The sequence below is a fragment of the Neoarius graeffei genome, chromosome 17, assembly GCF_027579695.1.
Source record: "Neoarius graeffei isolate fNeoGra1 chromosome 17, fNeoGra1.pri, whole genome shotgun sequence".
Lineage (NCBI taxonomy): Eukaryota > Metazoa > Chordata > Actinopteri > Siluriformes > Ariidae > Neoarius > Neoarius graeffei.
In genome coordinates, this window is record NC_083585.1 from 50,884,942 (window position 1) to 50,905,728 (window position 20,787).

At 42.2% G+C, this 20,787-nt stretch overlaps 1 protein-coding gene across 7 annotated transcripts in view; it reads left to right on the forward strand.

Annotated features, from left to right (window-relative positions):
- frya (furry homolog a (Drosophila)) overlaps positions 1 to 20,787 on the forward strand; it is a 237,667-nt gene that overhangs the window by 149,187 nt on the left and 67,693 nt on the right. For 6 of the 7 annotated variants that reach the window (XR_009650200.1, XR_009650199.1, XM_060897703.1 and 3 more), the window contains exons 30-38: positions 1,225 to 1,324; positions 1,434 to 1,608; positions 1,716 to 1,975; positions 5,284 to 5,430; positions 10,933 to 11,101; positions 11,244 to 11,334; positions 11,523 to 11,605; positions 17,291 to 17,441; positions 20,448 to 20,551. Coding sequence is in view for 5 of the 7 variants with exons in the window: in XM_060897703.1 (XP_060753686.1) it covers positions 1,225 to 1,324; positions 1,434 to 1,608; positions 1,716 to 1,975; positions 5,284 to 5,430; positions 10,933 to 11,101; positions 11,244 to 11,334; positions 11,523 to 11,605; positions 17,291 to 17,441; positions 20,448 to 20,551 (1,280 nt within the window). In the remaining 2 variants the exon portion in view is untranslated. The remainder of the gene's footprint in view (positions 1 to 1,224; positions 1,325 to 1,433; positions 1,609 to 1,715; positions 1,976 to 5,283; positions 5,431 to 10,932; positions 11,102 to 11,243; positions 11,335 to 11,522; positions 11,606 to 17,290; positions 17,442 to 20,447; positions 20,552 to 20,787) is intronic. The other variant, XM_060897701.1, reaches the window with a different exon arrangement.

Sequence of the window (20,787 nt, forward strand, 5' to 3'; positions counted from 1 at the left end):
GAATCACATTGGTGAATCCAGAGTCACCTGATTTCAAAAATCACCTGTGATGCTTGGGGCGGCACGGTGGTGTAGTGGTTAGCGCTGTCGCCTCACAGCAAGAAGGTCCGGGTTCGAGCCCCGTGGCTGGCAAGGGCCTTTCTGTGTGGAGTTTGCATGTTCTCCCCGTGTCCGCGTGGGTTTCCTCCGGGTGCTCCGGTTTCCCTCACAGTCCAAAGACATGCAGGTTAGGTTAACTGGTGACTCTAAATTGACCGTAGGTGTGAGTGTGAATGGTTGTCTGTGTCTATGTGTCAGCCCTGTGATGACCTGGCGACTTGTCCAGGGTGTACCCCGCCTTTCGCTCGTAGTCAGCTGGGATAGGCTCCAGCTTGCCTGCGACCCTGTAGAACAGGATAAAGCGGCTAGAGATAATGTGATGTGATGTGTGAAACGCGAGCCGTGTCGGGCTGAAGTGAGCTGAAGTGAGCTGAAAAAGGGTAGTGGAAAAGGGCCATAAGTTCTAACTCTAGAATCACATTGGTGAATCCAGAGTCACCTGATTTCAAAAATCACCTGTGATGCTTGGGGCGGCACGGTGGTGTAGTGGTTAGCGCTGTCGCCTCACAGCAAGAAGGTCCGGGTTCGAGCCCCGTGGCTGGCAAGGGCCTTTCTGTGTGGAGTTTGCATGTTCTCCCCGTGTCCGCGTGGGTTTCCTCCGGGTGCTCCGGTTTCCCTCACAGTCCAAAGACATGCAGGTTAGGTTAACTGGTGACTCTAAATTGACCGTAGGTGTGAGTGTGAATGGTTGTCTGTGTCTATGTGTCAGCCCTGTGATGACCTGGCGACTTGTCCAGGGTGTACCCCGCCTTTCGCTCGTAGTCAGCTGGGATAGGCTCCAGCTTGCCTGCGACCCTGTAGAACAGGATAAAGCGGCTAGAGATAATGAGATGAGATGAGACCTGTGACGCTTGCTTGCTTGAAGTATGCATTTCTAGTTCTTGTGGCATGTTGCATACTTTCACACAAAGAACTTCATTTCGTGTCATCTAAATGTACTGTAGCTAAATTCCATCACTGTGTGTGAACTCTTGGTATTAGCAGGGGTGTGTCCATAATAAGTATGGTTTGGACGGAGACTCTGTCACTTCCATGTCTCATATATAATGTGTACCGTGTTGTCTACATGTTTAGAATTATTGGTCTGAACGTCATGTTAATACTTTATTTTGGTTTTCCATGCAGAAATTACCCTTATGACATTGTGACCTTGCTGAACCTCATCCTCTTCAAAGCATCAAACAACAGCAGAGAGATCTATGAGATTTCTATGCAGTTAATGCAGGTGATTATGGATTATAAACACTCATCAGTGAAAAATATCAGTCGTTGTGGGATGTACCATGGACTAAAAATGTTGTGTACGTGCACGTTTGTGTATTCCATTGTATTAGCAGATTCTGGAGTCGAAGCTGTGTGTGTACTCTAAGAGGATAGTGGAAGAGAGAAGTAACGGGATTCTGTATGGTACGCACAAGCCTCTGCCCCCACTCTACAGTATCTCTGTAGGCCAGCTGTCTGCCCAACTTGCCAGGATGTACCCAGAACTTACCCTGCCCCTCTTCTCAGGTTAGTGATTAGTATGGTTATCTGTGTTAATGCATTATGCTTTTACAAAATACAGATCTCACATGATGAACGTTCCTGTTTTCTCTTTCATGATCTGTCACCTCCAGAGGTCAGCCAAAGGTTTCCCTCTACGCATTCCAACGGGAGGCAGGTGATGTTGACCTACTTGCTGCCGTGGCTCAGAAACATCGAGCTGGTGGACGGAGGTCTCCTGCCAGTTACCTCCAGCCCCGCCCACCAAGGAGAGGAGAAGAGAAGGCGGGGTCCCTGCATAGCCCCACCTTCATTACACCTCCCGGGTTCCGGATGGGGATCGGCACAGGCAACCTCGCTCGTCCTCAACAACCTTATGTTCATGACCGCCAAGGTAATGACATGCCCATGGCAACACTACATGATTTTACAAGAATAACCAAAATTTGTGTAAATAATACCTTTCAAGCAAGATTCCACCAAGATTCTTATTGGCTGTCAGCAGTAGAGACAATAACAATACAGACACAAGGAAAAAATTGCAGTCCTTTTGGAATTACCACACTCTCAGAAAATAAAGTACGGTACATTTATTGTAGCTTGAGTAGTACAACAGCTTGTCACTGGGGCAGTACCCTCTAAGGTACTTATTTGTACTCTTTATATACTGCTTGGGAACATATATGTACCTTTTCGGCCCTAAAAAGGTACACATAGTTACCCTGACGTGCAATAATGAGCCCTAAGGGGCATATCAGTGTAGATTGTACTTTGGGGATAGAAATGGACTCCTACTGCACCTCTATTTCTAACAGTGCAGGATTTCTGCATTAAATATGTCATATATATATCATCTCATTATCTCTAGCCGCTTTATCCTGTTCTAATATGTGCAATATGTGAAATAATCTTTTCTTCTTTTTTTTTTTGCTATTACAGTCATTTGTTGTCTTTGTTGTTATTTATTGTCCTTTGTGCTATTGTTGTTATTGTATGGTACATTGTCAATGAATGTGTGGAGTTATTTTTATATATTTATTTATTTATTTATTTGTGCGTGTGTGTACTAATTGCACCTTACGGGAATCTCATCTCATCTCATTATCTGTAGCCGCTTTATCCTGTTCTACAGGGTTGCAGGTAAGCTGGAGCCTATCCCAGCTGACTACGGGTGAAAGGCGGGGTACACCCTGGACAAGTTGCCAGGTCATCACAGGGCTGACACATAGACACAGACAACCATTCACACTCACATTCACACCTACGGTCAATTTAGAGTCACCAGTTAACCTAACCTGCATGTCTTTGGACTGTGGGGGAAACCGGAGCACCCGGAGGAAACCCACGCGGACAACATGCAAACTCTGCACAGAAGGGCCCTCGTCAGCCACGGGGCTCAAACCTGGACCTTCTTGCTGTGAGGCAACAAATATATATATATATATATATATATATATATATATATATATATATATATATATATATACAGGCATTGCCTAAATGCGGCACTCCCAATGAGTGTGAAATGTGTTAGTAAATAATCCCAGGTTATTTTTTAAAAAGCAAATTAAAAATAAGCACTGGATAAAAAAACAGCTATTTTATGTAAATAAAGATACAAATTTTATTGTCCAGTGATCAAGTGTTTGAGATACAGTGGGGCAAAAAAGTATTTAGTCAGCCACCAATTGTGCAAGTTCTCCCACTTAAAAAGATGAGAGAGGCCTGTAATTTTCATCATAGGTATACCTCAACTATGAGAGACAAAATGAGAAAAAAAAAATCCAGAAAATCCAGAAACAAAATTGTAGACCTGCACCAGGCTGGGAAGACTGAATCTGCAATAGGTAAGCAGCTTGGTGTGAAGAAATCAACTGTCGGAGCAATTATTAGAAAATGGAAGACATACAAGACCACTGATAATCTCCCTCGATCTGGGGCTCCACGCAAGATCTCACCCCGTGGGGTCAAAATGATCACAAGAACGGTGAGCAAAAATCCCAGAACCACACGGGGGGACCTAGTGAATGACCTGCAGAGAGCTGGGACCAAAGTAACAAAGGATACCATCAGTAACACACTACGCCTCCAGGGACTCAAATCCTGCAGTGCCAGACGTGTCCCCCTGCTTAAGCCAGTACATGTCCAGGCCCGTCTGAAGTTTGCTAGAGAGCATTTGGATGATCCGGAAGAGGATTGGGAGAATGTCATATGGTCAGATGAAACCAAAATAGAACTTTTTGGTAAAAACTCAACTTGTCATGTTTGGAGGAGAAAGAATGCTGAGTTGCATCCAAAGAACACCATACCTACTGTGAAGCATGGGGGTGGAAACATCATGCTTTGGGGCTGTTTTTCTGCAAAGGGACCAGGACGACTGATCCGTGTAAAGGAAAGAATGAATGGGGCCATGTATTGTGAGATTTTGAGTGAAAACCTCCTTCCATCAGCAAGGGCATTGAAGATGAAACGTGGCTGGGTCTTTCAGCATGACAATGATCCCAAACACACCGCCCGGGCAACGAAGGAGTGGCTTCGTAAGAAGCATTTCAAGGTCCTGGAGTGGCCTAGCCAGTCTCCAGATCTCAACCCCATAGAAAATCTTTGGAGGGAGTTGAAAGTCCGTGTTGCCCAGCGACAGCCCCAAAACATCACTGCTCTAGAGGAGATCTGCATGGAGGAATGGGCCAAAATACCAGCAACAGTGTGTGAAAACCTTGTGAAGACTTACAGAAAACATTTGACCTCTGTCATTGCCAACAAAGGGTATATAACAAAGTATTGAGATGAACTTTTGTTATTGACCAAATAGTTATTTTCCACCATAATTTGCAAATAAATTCTTTAAAAATCAGACAATGTGATTTTCTGGATTTTTTTTTCTCATTTTGTCTCTCATAGTTGAGGTATACCTATGATGAAAATTACAGGCCTCTCTCATCTTTTTAAGTGGGAGAACTTGCACAATTGGTGACTAACTAAATACTTTTTTGCCCCACTGTATGTTGTCTTGCATTTACGATCTGGTACCCTGTGGTGGTATGTCGTACGTACGTACGTACGGTACAGTCGCAAAAGCCATCAGAAATCAGGTCGATGCATTGCCATATTCTCTTAGGTATGAAGCTCCGCTATAAAATGTAGCCTGGTATTTACCAAAGGTAGGATTCAGACAACAGATCAAAATGGCTGCACCCCATATAGTGCAGTATATTGTACACTATTTTTTTTAAAGGTCCAATCTGTGCCCCTTAAGCATTTCTTTGGTTGTCCCTCTGGAACATTACAACAGAGTGATCCCCTTCCAAACTAGATCTTTTTTGGGCAGCAAAGAGCAAAGAAGGCTTTTCTCACATGCAGTTTTTACATGTGAAGAAAAGTATTTCCTTCACATATATACCATCTTGATAGGAAGCTAAGTTCAGAGCACAGGGCCAGCAATGATATTGGAGCAAAAAGACTTAAGAGCCTTGCTCAAGGGCCCAACAGTGGCATTCTGAAGCTTGAACCACCAACCTTTTGATCAGTATCCCAGAGCTTGAACCATTGAGCCATTGAACCATTTGTAAATATTCAAAGACCCTTGAACATCCCATTTCTAAGAGTATATGGTGAATAGAAAATGAATTCAAACACATCATATGTTTAAAAACAGTATGTGTAATAAAAAGTGCTTTACTTTCATATGGATGTGTGTGTCAGTATGGCGATGATGTCCCAGGCCTGGAGATGGAACAAGCTTGGAACGCTGTGGTCTGTAATGAGAAATGGAGCAGTAACCTCCGTACGACCTTGCAGTTCCTGATCAGCCTGTGTGGCGTCAGTAGCGACACCCTTCTCCTGCCACACGTGAGTCCTTTCTAACTACACATTCTGGGAATATCAGTCATGCTTAAACTGCATACTTACCTTTACTTCTCATAAGTGGAAGCATACATGTGTTTGTATTTGCACATTTGCAACACTAGGCTGTTAAGACTGCTGTTGTTCACAGTTGGCTGCTATTGTCAAAGTTGATGGGTGGAGGTAAGGATGAGTGTCATTCGTTATATAGCGTCTTCATCAACATGTTACTCAACACCTATTAGAACCAGCAGTCATGAGGTGCTCACATGACAACACAAGAATCCAAAGCAGGTCAAACAACAACGCAGGTCTATTTTCATGCAAACACAAGCATGACTTAAGGGTATAATGCTATATAGTATATATATATATATATATATATATATATTTAATTTGATTAAATCAATTTATTTCCTGTTCTCACCAGTTTCTATTTAAATCCACAGAAATTATGGGGCCTGCTCTGATATGGCTGAAGTGGCACAAAAAGCAGCAGCCACAGTGGCATTTCCAAATCCGCGCTGGCCAAAATATGTGTTTACATTCTCACGTGTTAACACTAATGCGGTATTTTCCTGACGTCAAGCCTGGACTAAAAGCTTTGTACCATTTCTAAAAACCTAATTACTTGTAGCATAAACAAGTACTTCACTGACTTTTCACCTACTAACTGACTGAATTATTTTATCAAACAGCGAAATGATTAACTATAGAGGATTTTCACTGACGTCATAGATTTTTGTTTTTCACGCAGCATCCGCCATATTGCTGGGCAAACAAAGAAACAGTCGCGACAGTTAATCATGAAAATCGAGATGACTGCAGTCAGTACAATCTGTCTGAAAGTATTACAAATTTATTTTATATCAGCAGATCGTGTTATAACCAAAAGCTGAAACATGCAGGCATCACAGATCCATATAATTTACCCACAAACGTATTTATTTATTATTTATTCTGCACTCTGCTCTCTCTCTCTCTCTCTCTCTCTCTCTCTGTATTCATGCGCACATACACTGCTTCAGAGGGTTTAATTGCAGAGGAGGAATTTCACTATGCTTGAGTCTTATTATTATTATTTTACCCACAAATGTATGTATTCCGTTTGAAAAGTGTTCGGCAACCAGCTACCGGATTTAGGACACTCCGACATCCTGAACTATTTGGCATTTGAGATTTCTAAATACACCGGATATGCTAAAGGCAGACAAAAGTACAGATGCCTACCAATATTGAGGCATGTTTCATGCTGGAACCTTATGGGAAATTCCCGATAAAGAAAAATACCTTATTATGACAAAGATAAGTTAGAAGTCAAACATTGACTTTTAATAGTAATAAACAAGCCAGGGCCTAGATCTAGCATATTTTATGGTGTTTAACCGAGTCTACATTATCAGTCCATAACAAACATGCTGCTAGTCGAGCCAAGCATTAGGTCTAATATTGCATCCAAAGCCCAGATCCAGAGCTCCATTTTAATGTTGCACGGAGCTTTCACACTAACCTGATATAAAATGTTCTCCACACACAGAAATGTTTTTATCATCTACTCTTCCTGTTTAACTGCAGCTTACCATTTTTCTCATCTTTCTGGGTTCACTGGGAAGTGGTGAAAAGTTAAACCAGGCTTATCTCCATGTCTGTTATTACATCCAAAAGCACTACAGGTCTCTGGCGTTGTTCATTTAGATGGAACTCCTACAGGTTTATCTGTAGATGTTTACTGAATCGGGCTTACAGTCACTCGTGTACTCTTGTGCTGGTTGTTTTCAAACACAAAGCTTGCCTGGCGACATGGCTGCATAAACAAATCCGCAGTTGCGATGATGTCACGTGAAAGTCCTCTATAGACCCTTTTCACTCACGTGACCTTCGTAAACGCGACCGCCATTTTGGACATGAAGAAATAACGGTTTATGGCACAGACCCTTTCGGTTCTCGCTCATCTAGCTGCTACAATGACTGCTTAGACTGCAACAATAATACCTAACACACATTTAAGTATCCGTCGTAAAGACGTGAAACTCGTCGAGTGACGAGTGTGTTCATTGATAAGCTAACACAATCTAAAAGTAGACATACCATCACACTGCCCTGGCGCTGTGTACAGTTTACCTTCTATGGTTTGTGCACTCACTATTTGCCATTACTTTCTCCAACCCAGTGTTCGAACTATGCCGATATTTTCGGGGGGTCCCTTTTTTTCCCTGGGGGGGGTGCTTGCGCTTGTCTCAGAGCGCGGATCTCCAAACACATGAGAAGCCTATCTTACGCACATATCATGCGGACTCCACACCTCCACACACGCATCGCGTCTGAAGTCATAACTCATCAGGGGAAATCGTGTCCGCATTGGCATGTTCAAAAAACAACCTCACGTCAACAATGATACCACACGCAAGAAAAAAAAAAACAGTCAGGCTACTCAACACATCTGATCCACAGCAGCACCAAAGCATCACTGGAAATCATGTCAACAACCAATCTTCCATTTCAACACGCATCAACAAACAAATGGCACCACAAACATGAACGAATCGGTCAGGCTACCGATTCCAAACCCACAGCAGACGAATAATTAAATGCATCTTACCTTAAAGCAGAATCGACCACAAAGGAAGTCTGTTGGCACACTTCCTTTCTACTAGTTTGTGTCCCCAACCTGGCAGCAGCAGTCGTTGTCATATCGGTTTACTTTATCTTTGATGTAAACACAACACTTCGGATATGCAAATGCTTCCCGTTACACACGATTGCTATGTCAATAAACATCATTTTGCCAATATTTTAGAGACCATCCATCTTCTCCGTCGGTCAGCATCTGTCGGGATCCGATAAAATGATAAATCTTGCCTTGTGTGTTGATGGTTACTACATCCAGGTGCACAACAATATAATGGCATGATGGAAGTCTTGCTGAAAGTAAAAACTTTTTTTGATGGCTGTATTCCTTTCGATGCTTTGCCGTCGTTCCTCGTTGTTGGCTGTGGTAGACTACTGGTAGTTCATGTCCAAAATGGCGGCCGCGTTTGTCGTGACGTCACGTGGGAAGGGTCTATAGAAGTTTGCTTCGAGCATTGTTGCAAAAGTTTGGGGAAGGCCCATTTATGGGTGTGTTGGTCAGATGTCCATAAACATTTGGTCGTATCATGTAAATGGCACGTCCCTGAATAAAAATTTCCAAAAGTCCGTGAGAAGTTAGTAAACACACTTACTGTAAGTGTAGTCATTCAGAAAGTTTTTTCAACATCTGAAAATCGAATCATCTTCTCAATGATGACTGGTGACACGATTGAATGGGAAGGTTAAAAAAAATCTACAACTCATCAGTACCTCAGTGCTACAATTGTGAAACCATTACGATTGAATTGAGGTCTCATCATAGGCTTAAAGCATACACACATGAACACAATTATAGAAAGTCACATATGGAACACCGTCAGTGATTGCCATTTTTCTTTTAAAAATCAAATGTTTCAAGTCCGTAATAACACCATCCCTTTTAATACCTTCATGTTAACCAATTCTTTTGTTCAGTCCACACAAAATTTGTAGTTTCATAATGTTTACTTGGCCTATTTACGTCTAGTTTCTCCCAGGGTATTTTGAACCCGTTGGTAATTAGGCAGTAGTCACAACACAGGAAATCACAGTGCAAACAAGCAAGAGGATAACCCAAATAACAAAGCAAGAAAGCAGACAAAGAGGCGAACATACACTATAAGGCCAAAAGTTTGTGGACAACTGCTCATCAGCCTTGTATGTGGTTCTTCCCTCAGCGTTTGCCACAGAGTTGGAAGCACTCAGTTGTATAGAAAATCTTTGTATGTTGTAGCATTACAATGTCTTTCGGTGGAATTAAGAGGCTTAAACAAGTTCCAGCATGACAATGCCCCTGTGCAGAAAGCAAGCTCCATAAAGACATGGTTTGCTTTTGTCAAGTTTGGTCTGGAAGAACGTGAGTGTCTTTCACAGAGCCCTGAACTCAACCCCACTGAACACCTTTGGGATGAACTAGAGCGCTGACTGAAACCCAGGCCTCTTCACCTAAGCTCACTAATGCTCTTGGAGCTGAATGATCACAAATCCCCCCACCCACACACCAAAATCTAATGGAAAGCCTTTCAAGAAGAGTGGAGGTTATTATAAGACCAAAAGAGGGACTAAATCTTGAATTGGATGTTCAGCAAGCACATATGGATGTGATGATTAGGTGTCTACAAAGTTTTGGCTATATAGTGTAGCATAAATTCAGGAGAATAACAAGTATCATAATTTACACAGCTGTAATGTTTGTCAAGACTTTGCAACGAATGAATGTTCTTTGGTGTGTATACACTCACTGGACGCTTTATTAGATGGTGTTTACATTAGACCGTATCCGTCTCGTTTTCGTCGCGGGTGCACTGTCCGTGCACATTAAAATGCCGGGAAACGACTCCACAGGCGGAACAACTTGAATCCGCCAGGGCCCACGTATTCAACCCAGTTCGTATCTGATCCGGTGCTGTGTAAACATTGAGGAACGAGGAAACGCAGTGCTGAGCTCTAGCTGACGTCGTCATTGGACAACGTCACTGTGACATCCACCTTCCTGATTTGCTGGCGTTGGGATCACACACACAGTGGCTCAGTCCCGAATCACTGCTCGTGCGCTTCACTCGCGCGCTCTATGAGCTGCGCAGGGCCGGAGTGCGCACCCTCCAGAGGGCACTCGCTGTTCAGGGCGGAGTGATTTGGAGCGCAGGAGGAAGCGCTGAGCCGTACTGAGGTTTATTTACACATTTCAACTTATTTACCTCCTTCAGGCGCTTAAACTCAGTGAGAATATGAACATCACAGCCAGGTGTGTTTATCTGCTGGAGAAGGTGTTCGCTTGCCATCCTTCCACTTGCAAGTGGTGAGTGACTTGCGCATGCCCGATATGCACTGGGATCATGTGACGTGCCGTCTAATTAGTCATGTGATTAGCGTATCCGTGTATTGGCGTTGCTGTGTGCACGCGAATCGTGTATTGGCGTTGCTGTGTGCACGCGAATCGTTTTAAAAACGTTAATCTGATGATCCGCTGATACGGTCTAATGTAAACACCGCCTAAGAGTCCTGTTCTTGGCTGGCAGGAGTGGAACTCAATGTGGCCATCTGCTGTTGCATGCTGAGATGCTTTTCTGCTCACCACGGTTGAAATGAGTGACTATATCCTTCCTGGCAGCTCGAATCAATCTGGCCATTTTCCTCTAACCTCTCTTATCAACGAGGCGTTTGATTCCACCCACAGAACTGTCACTCACTCACTCACTCAGTGGTTTTTGTTTTTCACACCATTCTGTGTAAACTCTACAGATTGTTGTGTGTGGAGATCAACAGCTTCTGAAATACTCAGACCAGTCCATCTAGCTCTGACACCCATCAGTCACAGAGATCACAATTATAAATAGGACCTTATGATGCAGCCCATATCTATTTCCCTTACTCTGTCTATCTCTCTTTGTCTCTCTTCAGATTAAGAAGGTGGTGATCTATCTGTGTCGGAACAACACCACCCAGACAATGGAAGAGCTCCTGTTTGAGCTCCAGCAGACTGACCCGGTCAACCCAATGGTGGTGCACTGTGACAATCCGCCGTTTTACCGCTTCTCAGCCACCAGCAAAATACCCACCGCCACTAATGGTATACACACACTATGAATTACAGCTGTCTTGAAATTTCAATTTAATATCTATTCAGAGGACCAAAAACATCGCACAACCATCCAGACAACCGATACTCATTCTCACTGCAAACTGAAAACCAACCTGTGACATCTCTACAGGTACGATGTCCAGCAGCAATACAGTTATCGCCATCCAGGAAAACATCTCTGACAACGATGACCCAAAAATAGCAAAAGAAAGTGAGGACAGGTACAGTATCAACACCTTCCTCATCACAAACATGCACATGCACTTAAATTATCTCCTGCTGTAATGGGAACGGAGTAACATAAGGACAATACCACCTACTAGAATTATTTTAAACATTTTAATTGCTGTAATGTGTGAAAAATTCCTGGCATGAAAGACTGCGTGCTATGTGTGTCTGTCTGCCATAGGCTCAGAAGTATGATGCGGGCTCATATCCGTCTGGAGTCTCGTTACAGCAACAGCTCCGGAGGCTCGTACGACGAGGAAAAAAGTGAGTGAACTTTAGTGAACTGTGCTGCTGTGTGCAGTGACAGATAGTGACAGATAAGTGACAGATATCCTCAGGCGTGAATGCAGCCTGAGGCCTGGTTTATAAGTCTGTGTTAATGTTTATTTGCATATTTGCCTTTTGGCGCTTAGGCAATGAACACACAGCAGTGGCGGCTGGTGGTCTTTGAAATAGGGGAAGCTCAGGTTTTTTTTTTTCTTCTTCTTATTTCAATGAAATTTTTCAGTTATTAATTATTTGTCAGTTTGTGGTAATTTATCTGTGAATTCTGCCATGTTCTACTCTGACTCTACCAAGTAAACTTAGGGTGTTTTCACACTTGGTCCCTTTCAGCCATCTAACCGAACTCAGATCGATGACTCAGCATTTTTTGCGCATATGTGAACACTCCAACCGTACCCAGACCCCTTTAAAGCGAACCGAACTGAGACCACCTCAGGAGGTGGTCTCAGTACGGTTCGCTAAAAATCAACGGTACGGTTCGCCTGACCTGCGCATTGTGAACAAAAAGCGCACCGGGTTCACTTCGCCTTTTTCACTGTAGTTTAACCTTCTTCGTTTGCCGTAGTTGGTCACGTGACTGTAGCAGGGAAACTCAACTTCCTTTTGGAACTTACCACAGCCGCTTTACAGTTCTCTGAACTTACTGACTGATGAGTCGGCCACAATAATATAACTATATATATATATATATATATCATCTCATCTCATTATCTCTAGCCGCTTTATCCTTCTACAGGGTCGCAGGCAAGCTGGAGCCTATCCCAGCTGACTACGGGCGAAAGGCGGGGTACACCCTGGACAAGTCGCCAGGTCATCACAGGGCTGACACATAGACACAGACAACCATTCACACTCACATTCACACCTACGGTCAATTTAGAGTCACCAGTTAACCTAACCTGCATGTCTTTGGACTGTGGGGGAAACCGGAGCACCCAGAGGAAACCCACGCGGACACGGGGAGAACATGCAAACTCCGCACAGAAAGGCCCTCACCGGCCCCGGGGCTCGAACCCAGGACATTCTTGCTGTGAGGCGACAGCGCTAACCACTACACCACCGTGCCGCCCTATATATATATATATATATATATATATATATATAATTTATTTTCCTTAATCCGCACTATTTTGATCAAAGAATACAGCAGGGCAAGCATGGCAGCAGACATTTTGATTCAAGAGAAAATTACCCAGAATTCCGTGCACTGGGGGTCTGAGGGCTCTAGAGGACCTGGTGTGAACAGAAAGAGGACTGAGGCCCCATCAAAGCTTAACTGGACCAGAAAGAGAACCCAGTCCTCTTTGTAATAAATTCACAGTGTGAACACAAAAAGAACCGAGTTCTTTTTCTGTTGGTCCACTTTTTGGTCCACTTAAAGAGGACTGAGTCTGGTTCCTTTAAAGGGGACCAGGTGTGAAAACACCCTTAAAGTGCACATCTTGGGTATACTTAGGAGCAAGATCAATGTAATTATCTTATTTTATATTAAACTTTGGTCAAATATCTGTCACATTTTGCATTTTGTGCAATTTTTTTTTACCTTGCGCAATACCAGAAAAATTCAGTTGAAATCAAGCCATTTGAGGCGAATTGGTCCGCCTCTGAAAAAACTTGCCATTTGGATTTCCCGGCAAACACTGATTTTCATGACGTCACGTGCGGGACGCCTCCTTCTGAATCCTACGTCAGTGCTGGTTTGTTTATGAGAAAACGACCTGGTGGCTTTCTGCAAATTTCTTCAACGTTATCACGTAATTATTAAAATGGTTAACAGATGTATCGTAGGAGGGTGTAGCAACACCAATCTTGATGGGATTAGTACTCATCGTTTTCCAAAAGACCGGACAATGAGAGAGAAATGGGAGCGCTTCGTGCGAGGCACCTGGAAAAAGCCGAGGACCAAGCAGAGCCGAGAAAAAGACCAAGAAAATTGGCAATTCACAAGTTGACTGTTGCTAGGGTAAGAAATAAGAGAGACTATACTCTAAATTAGGTGTTCCTGTGTTTGTGTGGTACACGGATAATGTTATTTATTGACACACACAAAAGTAAACAACACGAAAGCGCTGGGCGATAATATACTTACTTGACGCGTGTCAGGGCTTGAGATCTTGGAACCTGTCAAACACATTAAATGTATATACAACCCTGCTTAGCCAATTCCATGTGTGGAGCTTATGAAATCTTTCTTCTACAGTAGCCAGTCCTCTTCTAAATGAAGAAATATATCAATACATAATAGTAATTAGAAAAAATATGATTTATGTAACAATAGATCGATGAGCATTGATACATGAATCCACGGATTTAGAAGCTGAAGCTTTTAACTATCATCATTTCAATGCAAAATCGCTCGCTGCCAAACTTCGTCTACACAGACTGTGCACTGAACCCATGCAGGGTCTCTCAGTAGAGTGTGGATCGGGCCGATTTTTTTCTGTCCGAAACCGGCCCGCATCGACAGAGCGATGCTCGAAACCGACCCGAGTCCGAAAGGAATTGAGATATTTGTGCCCGAGCCCGACCGAAGCCCGAAGCCATTTAAATCACACTATTTTCATTAGCCTACTAAAGACCCATGTATTTTGTGTGGAAAGTTTGTGTGGTTTTATCAACAAACTGAAAAGGGCATTTTGAGTCATCAACACCTGCGAGCGCTTTAAGCGCACGCTTGGAGTAAGTCTGCCAGGCTCATGTAACCTACTCACTTAACCTAAGCAAACCAAAAATAACGGAACAGCAGAACAAATCCACAACATTCAGACAAAGGGTTCTGTTGACCTAATAAACACTAGGCCATTTAATGAAATTCAACAAATAATTGAAATGAAAATCCCGCTGTCTGTCTGCACACGTCATGAACACACACTCGCGTGTGCACCAAAATAACATAGCCACAATATTGCCGTAAAGCCATCACATAGCCTACAAACCTAACCAAGATATTATATGGGCCTAGGTCTGTAAATTAAATTAACTTCTGCTCCCAGCACGGTAACAATAGCCTATTGGCCAAACATAAATGGTTTAGGGGGATTAACAAAAACACTCACCATTCAAACAGGTAATTATTTACATTTACATGAGTCCATCCAAAGATTATGCTAATCCATATGCTTGTGGAGAAAAAGGATTGCATCAACGGTGGATGGCTTCAAGGCTGTCCTCCTCTGCTCAATTGCCCTGCCAGCAGCCCTGAAGTTGCACTCACTGCTGCTTCCATTGCACACTCAACTGCGCTGACCACGCTTTGTCGCTACATCAAATCCCGCGCACAGGCGAAACTGGTTTAGAGTGACTGCTTTTAAATTTACACATTAATTTTACACAAAGTCTTATCGTGAGCATACAGTATGTCCAAGCCCGACCTAAGCCCGAGCATAATTTCTAAATATTTGTTCGAGTCCGACTGAGCCCGTCGGGTTCCGACGGGTCCCGACGGGCTTCGATCGGGTTTCCATGCCTTGTCTCTCAGCCTGCTGGCGGTTCCACACGTGACGTCACGAATCTGGATCAGTCTGGCTCCAGACTCCCTTGGGATTTTTCCAGACGCGTTTTGTTATTTTATTTTTTTCTGCTGTAGACAGATGGCCTTGTGCAAAATTACCCTTCTGGATGAGTGTGTAAAGGGACGTACCCCACTAAATTGGTCCAGGTGGGATATGCACTTTAAGCGTGCACATGATCTTAAGTGTTCTTTGCTTTTCTCATGCTCTGTCAAAGTTGGCCAAATTTCCAAAACCCATTTTTGACCCAATAATCCATCCCTGGGATGGTTTCATTAAGAGACAAGGCCAACAGGACATTCTCTTGGTCAAAGCACTGCTAATTAACCAGTTTACTTTGTCATACCAAGACAGCTGAAATGAGCGATTGTGTAAATCGATTTTGGGCCTTGATCTGCTCTGTTGTTTAATGTTCAGCCTCTCCTCGTAAGAAAGAGCATCAGATGTCTTCTCTGAAATCAGGTCGACAACATTAGCAATGTCTGCCATTTTGCACAGCTACAGTACCAGCTCGCTAGATGGCTAGATTTCCTCTCTATTGTCTGGCTTAAAATAAACAGCCTTTCCTGAACCGAAACGAAAGCAAGTAGCAAACTCTCAAACTCTATATTTACAATTTTATTTACAGTATATACAAATGGAAATAGGAACTGTATATTGGTAGAAAAAGAACGAGAATGAGCAGCAGCTAGTCTCACGACTTCACTTGCCAGTATACTGCATGATGGGCTGAGCTTGAATCCCTCCGATGTGACGTATAATTTTAAAACGCTGTCAGTCACATGACATTCAAAAGAGATTTCAGAGTTCTTCCAATCATCATACAGAAGCCCAGCTTCCAGTCCCGTCTTACTGGCTTCCCTTGTAGCCGCTTCTGACACACAGTGAGATGATCACGTTATTGTATAATGGAGTATTTACAGTAAAGTACATGTACATCATGACACTGTGGTATATATATATATATATATATATATATAAAAATGGGCGGCACGGTGGTGTAGTGGTTAACGCTGTCGCCTCACAGCAAGAAGGTCCTGGGTTCGAGCCCCGTGGCCGGCGAGGGCCTTTCTGTGCGGAGTTTGCATGTTCTCCCCGTGTCCGCGTGGGTTTTCTCTGGGTGCTCCGGTTTCCCCCACAGTCCAAAGACATGCAGGTTAGGTTAACTGGTGACTCTAAATTGAGCGTAGGTGTGAATGTGAGTGTGAATGGTTGTCTGTGTCTATGTGTCAGCCCTGTGATGACCTGGCGACTTGTCCAGGGTGTACCCCGCCTTTCGCCCGTAGTCAGCTGGGATAGGCTCCAGCTTGCCTGCGACCCTGTAGAACAGGATAAAGCGGCTAGAGATAATGAGATGAGATGAGATAATATAAAAATTTTGACTTTCCCTGCCCTATCACAGGGAACCACTTGGAAGATTGTCACAGATAAAGAGGAGGTTGAAAAATCAGGGCAGCCATATATTATTATGCAATTTAATAAATAATATAATCAAGTTTTAGTTCATGTAGCATGTTTTTTAACGTGTTATTAAAAATATCAATTTGTCTTGTTCAAATAAACTGATTTAACTTGCTAATGTTGGCTAGCTAGCAAGTTAAACATCTTTGGTATCAGCCCATGAAGAAAATTACACACCAGAACTTTCGTAATAAATAAATTTTAATAATAAATTATAAGTCAAAAGGAAAAACACTTTAAAAGAATCAAGGTAGGGTTTTTTTTTTTCTTGATTATGCTTTTTTTTATTTATTTATTTATTTTAGTAGTTAATTTTGTTAATCCTATCTTGGTTAGCTGTTGCATGATTAACCTGTTCTCCTTCCACCTGTGATACACATTTACTGTATTCTTAAGAACTGTTAAATTGTCTGTTTATTTAGCATTAACTTCTTAAATATTGCAAAAATGTTCAAGACAATCCTTTTTCAGAAAGAAGTGGTTCTTTCTGAAATGGGCACAAATGGCACACCTGTCCGGGTTTAGACATAAACCAAGTAACACTCCATGACCTGAACGACTTCAAATCATCACATATTGGCTTTTATAGGCCATTTTCTTCTAAGAGCTGCGTAAAAGCTAGCATTAGCAGTACTGAAAAAATGTTAAATGGTATCATAAATATTCAGTAAAATGTACAAAATTTGCTATGCAGATGAGCCCCTCCCACCATATGCTGGTTGGCTAATGAATGTCCTGGAGACCAATCAGCCGTTGCCTTTGCCCATGCCGGCTAATGGAGGTTGCTGGGCCCCTCTGGTCGACTTCCTGCCCGAAACTGTGACCCCGCGTGGGCCGTTACACAGGTCAGATTACACTTTTCATGTACAGAGAACATACATGGTCATTAAACGCAGTTAAGCAGTTACTGCTACTGAGCGTTACTTGTTTACTGCAGCCGATATATATTTCTTCATTATCGCTCATTCAGAGGTCGAAAGGAATGAGGTTAGATGACCAAAAATGACAGGTTTGGTGTTTTCTATGAATAATGTTATGTGTCAAATTACATGTCTTGTGAATTACCAGAAACAGTTTCAAAAGTGCTTGAAGTCAGCATATTTAAGCCAAATTAAAGGCAGGTCAGGTCATGTAATGGTAAAATATGCAAGCATGTCATTCTCTCTTCATCATATAGATGCAATTTTTAAAGCAGTGCACACTGACCTGAAGACTGAGGACAAAGTAATTAAAATAATTAAATTATCAAAGGAAGACTGTAGTTGAAAAAGAAATAAATGAACAATTTTTAAGGAGGATTTGTCTTTTAAGAAAGGTACAAATACACATTTTATACACATATTTAAGGATATTATACACACATACACTGCCTGGCCAAAAAAAAAAAAGTTTCCTTGGACTGCCTTTCATTTTGATTATGGCACACATTCGGTGTGGCATTGTTTCGACAACGTTATGCAACATAACAGCATTTATTTCCACCCCGAGTTGCATTAGTTTTATGCCGAGATCTTGTCTTGATGACTAGAAAGTCGAACCACTGTGTAAAGTCTTCTCCAGCATCCCAAAGACCTTCAATGGGGTTAAGGTCGGGACTCTGTGTTGGCCAGTTCATGTGTGAAAATGATTCCTCATGCTTCCTGAACCACTCTTTCATAGTCCGAGCCCTAATTTTATGCCTGTGACATCAGGGAAGGAAAAAATCCTTTGATGTGATGATAACCTGGTCATTCAGTCCATTCAGGTCGTCAGCTGACTTTGGTTTATTGCCCCATAATGTTGCTGAGCCTCGGCCTGACCAGCTGAAGCAACCCCAGATCATAACCCTGCCTCCAGAGGCTTGTACAGTGACCACTATGCATGATGGGGTATCTTTATCACTTATAAACGATCGCTTTATATCGTTTATGAAACATATAGCGTAGATTTATAAAATTTTCCTAACACTTTTCTCAGCAACTGCTTGATATTTGGTATCGAGCTTCAGCTTGGGGCTGTGTACCGTATATGCCATTTTCAGGTCTGTTGCACATCGACTTCCTGTTTACCGACTGAATGTATTTATGAAACACGCCCACCACTCAGGAATAGGGTCAATCTGGACTCATCAGGCCACATGATCTTTTTTCCATTGCTCCAGAGTCCAATCTTTATGCTCCTGGGCAAAGTGAAGCCTTTTCTCCTGATTAGTCTCACAAACAAGTGGTTTTCTTATGGACAGACAGTTGTTTAGTCCCAATCCCAAGTTTTTGTTACACTGTTTATGTGCAAATGCTCTGACTTTCACTATTAACCCTCATCCTACCATGCTATTTTACACCTTAATCTTAGCATGTGGGGTCCGTTTGGACCCCAGTACTTTTCTTTAAAATTAAAGTTTATAAAGACAAAATCACCAGACAAGTTTTGTTCAGAACATCTTGTATTAATAACAGCAATACACTAAAGGGCCCAAGGCATAAAGAACACACTTAACCTTCATCCTACCAGCCAATTTTACATACACAAACTACCAGGCGGGGTCCGTATGGACCCCAGGAGGGAATACCTTGAAATCAATGCAGTAAGAACCAATTCAATGCAGCAAACAGACATAACTTTATTGAAGAACAAAATCCACTATGGCTGAATATCAATGATGTATTATAAATGCAATAACATTGCAATAATATTGCAATAACTAGCATACATGTAGCAAATTATAGCGCCACAAAAAAAAATTGGCATTATATACATGATTTTTGCAGCTCATGCAGCTGTAAAACATTCTGGATTACAACTTAGGTCTTTTCTTACAGAATTTAAAACAAAAAAGTAATTGTAAAATAATTTAGGGCTTTTGTTTTGCAGCCTGTGCTTATTGCAGCAGTGGGGTCCACACGGACCCCAAGAAGGAATGCCTTGGTAGTTTCATTATGGAACATAAAAGAAATAAAAGAAGTTAACTTTCAGTGTGCTATTCAATTATAAAATGAAAGACAGATAAACTTTACTCTGGGGTCCGGTTGGACCCCAGTAACAAATTAATTATACCTTCACAATGCAAAAAGCTGATCTTCCGGTGCTTTAGTGTTTTAATTAAGACATAAATTCCGACAAATTCATAAAACGGTGAGGCAGTCTGTCACATATTTTTAAAATGGCAAACAAACATATAGGTGCGGGGTCCAGATGGACCCCACTTGGTAGGATGAAGGTTAAACATAGTCGTGAGTTCGACTGTCCATTTTTTATGATTTGACTTCACCAAGTGTTTAAGTGATCTCTGATCATGGTCAGTCAGGATTTTATCTCAACCACATTTCTTCCATGAAGTTGATGGGCCACCACTATCCTTCCAGGTTTTAATAATGTGTTGGAACAGTTCTTAACACAATTCCAGTAAAATCCAGTAAATCTCCTTATTTGTTTTCTTTGCTTGATGCAGGTCAGTAATTTGACCCTTCGGAAACATAGTCACATCTTTTCCATGAGCACGGGATACGTCTTCTGACATGTTTGTTTAAGAAGTGAGAAGCTACTCACTGCATCAGTTAGGGTTAAAAGAATTGTTGTTGTCAGCTGAAAGACAACAAGAATTAATCACTGCAGTAATTATCCAATCAAAGACTCTGAAGTATTTACTTATTTAAATCCGAATGGTGACTTCTTTTGGCTAGGCAGTGTACTGTGTTTAAGCATATATAATAGTAGGGGAAAAGCACAAAGATTGACAAATTGATCAGGAAGCTGTTTGTTTGTTTGTTTGTCTGCATGATCAGCTTTTTGTGTACACACTAGTTGCACACAGATTTGCATGACGTGTGGCTGTGAGGACGGTTTTAAAGTCTGTCCCTATCTTGGTTCCTCAGGTGTAATATAGCTGTGATCTTTATGACGGAGCTGGTGGTGGATCACAGTGTGAAAGAGGACTGGAATGAACACCTGCCCCTGCTGCTCCATGCCCTCTTTCTGGGTGAGAGATAATATGTGTGTCTCGCTCCTGACTTTGTCTTTTCTTCTTGTTTATATATATACAGGAACAGAATTAGTTTCATTACTAATGTTGTTTGCAATCGTGTGAACACAGTTCAATCTTGAGGAGGTATTTATTTATTTATTTATTTATTTAAAAGCTGTCATAACCTAATGATGATTTTGAGTCCAGGAGATGTGATGATACTCATCAGATGGCCCTTTGAAATTGTCACT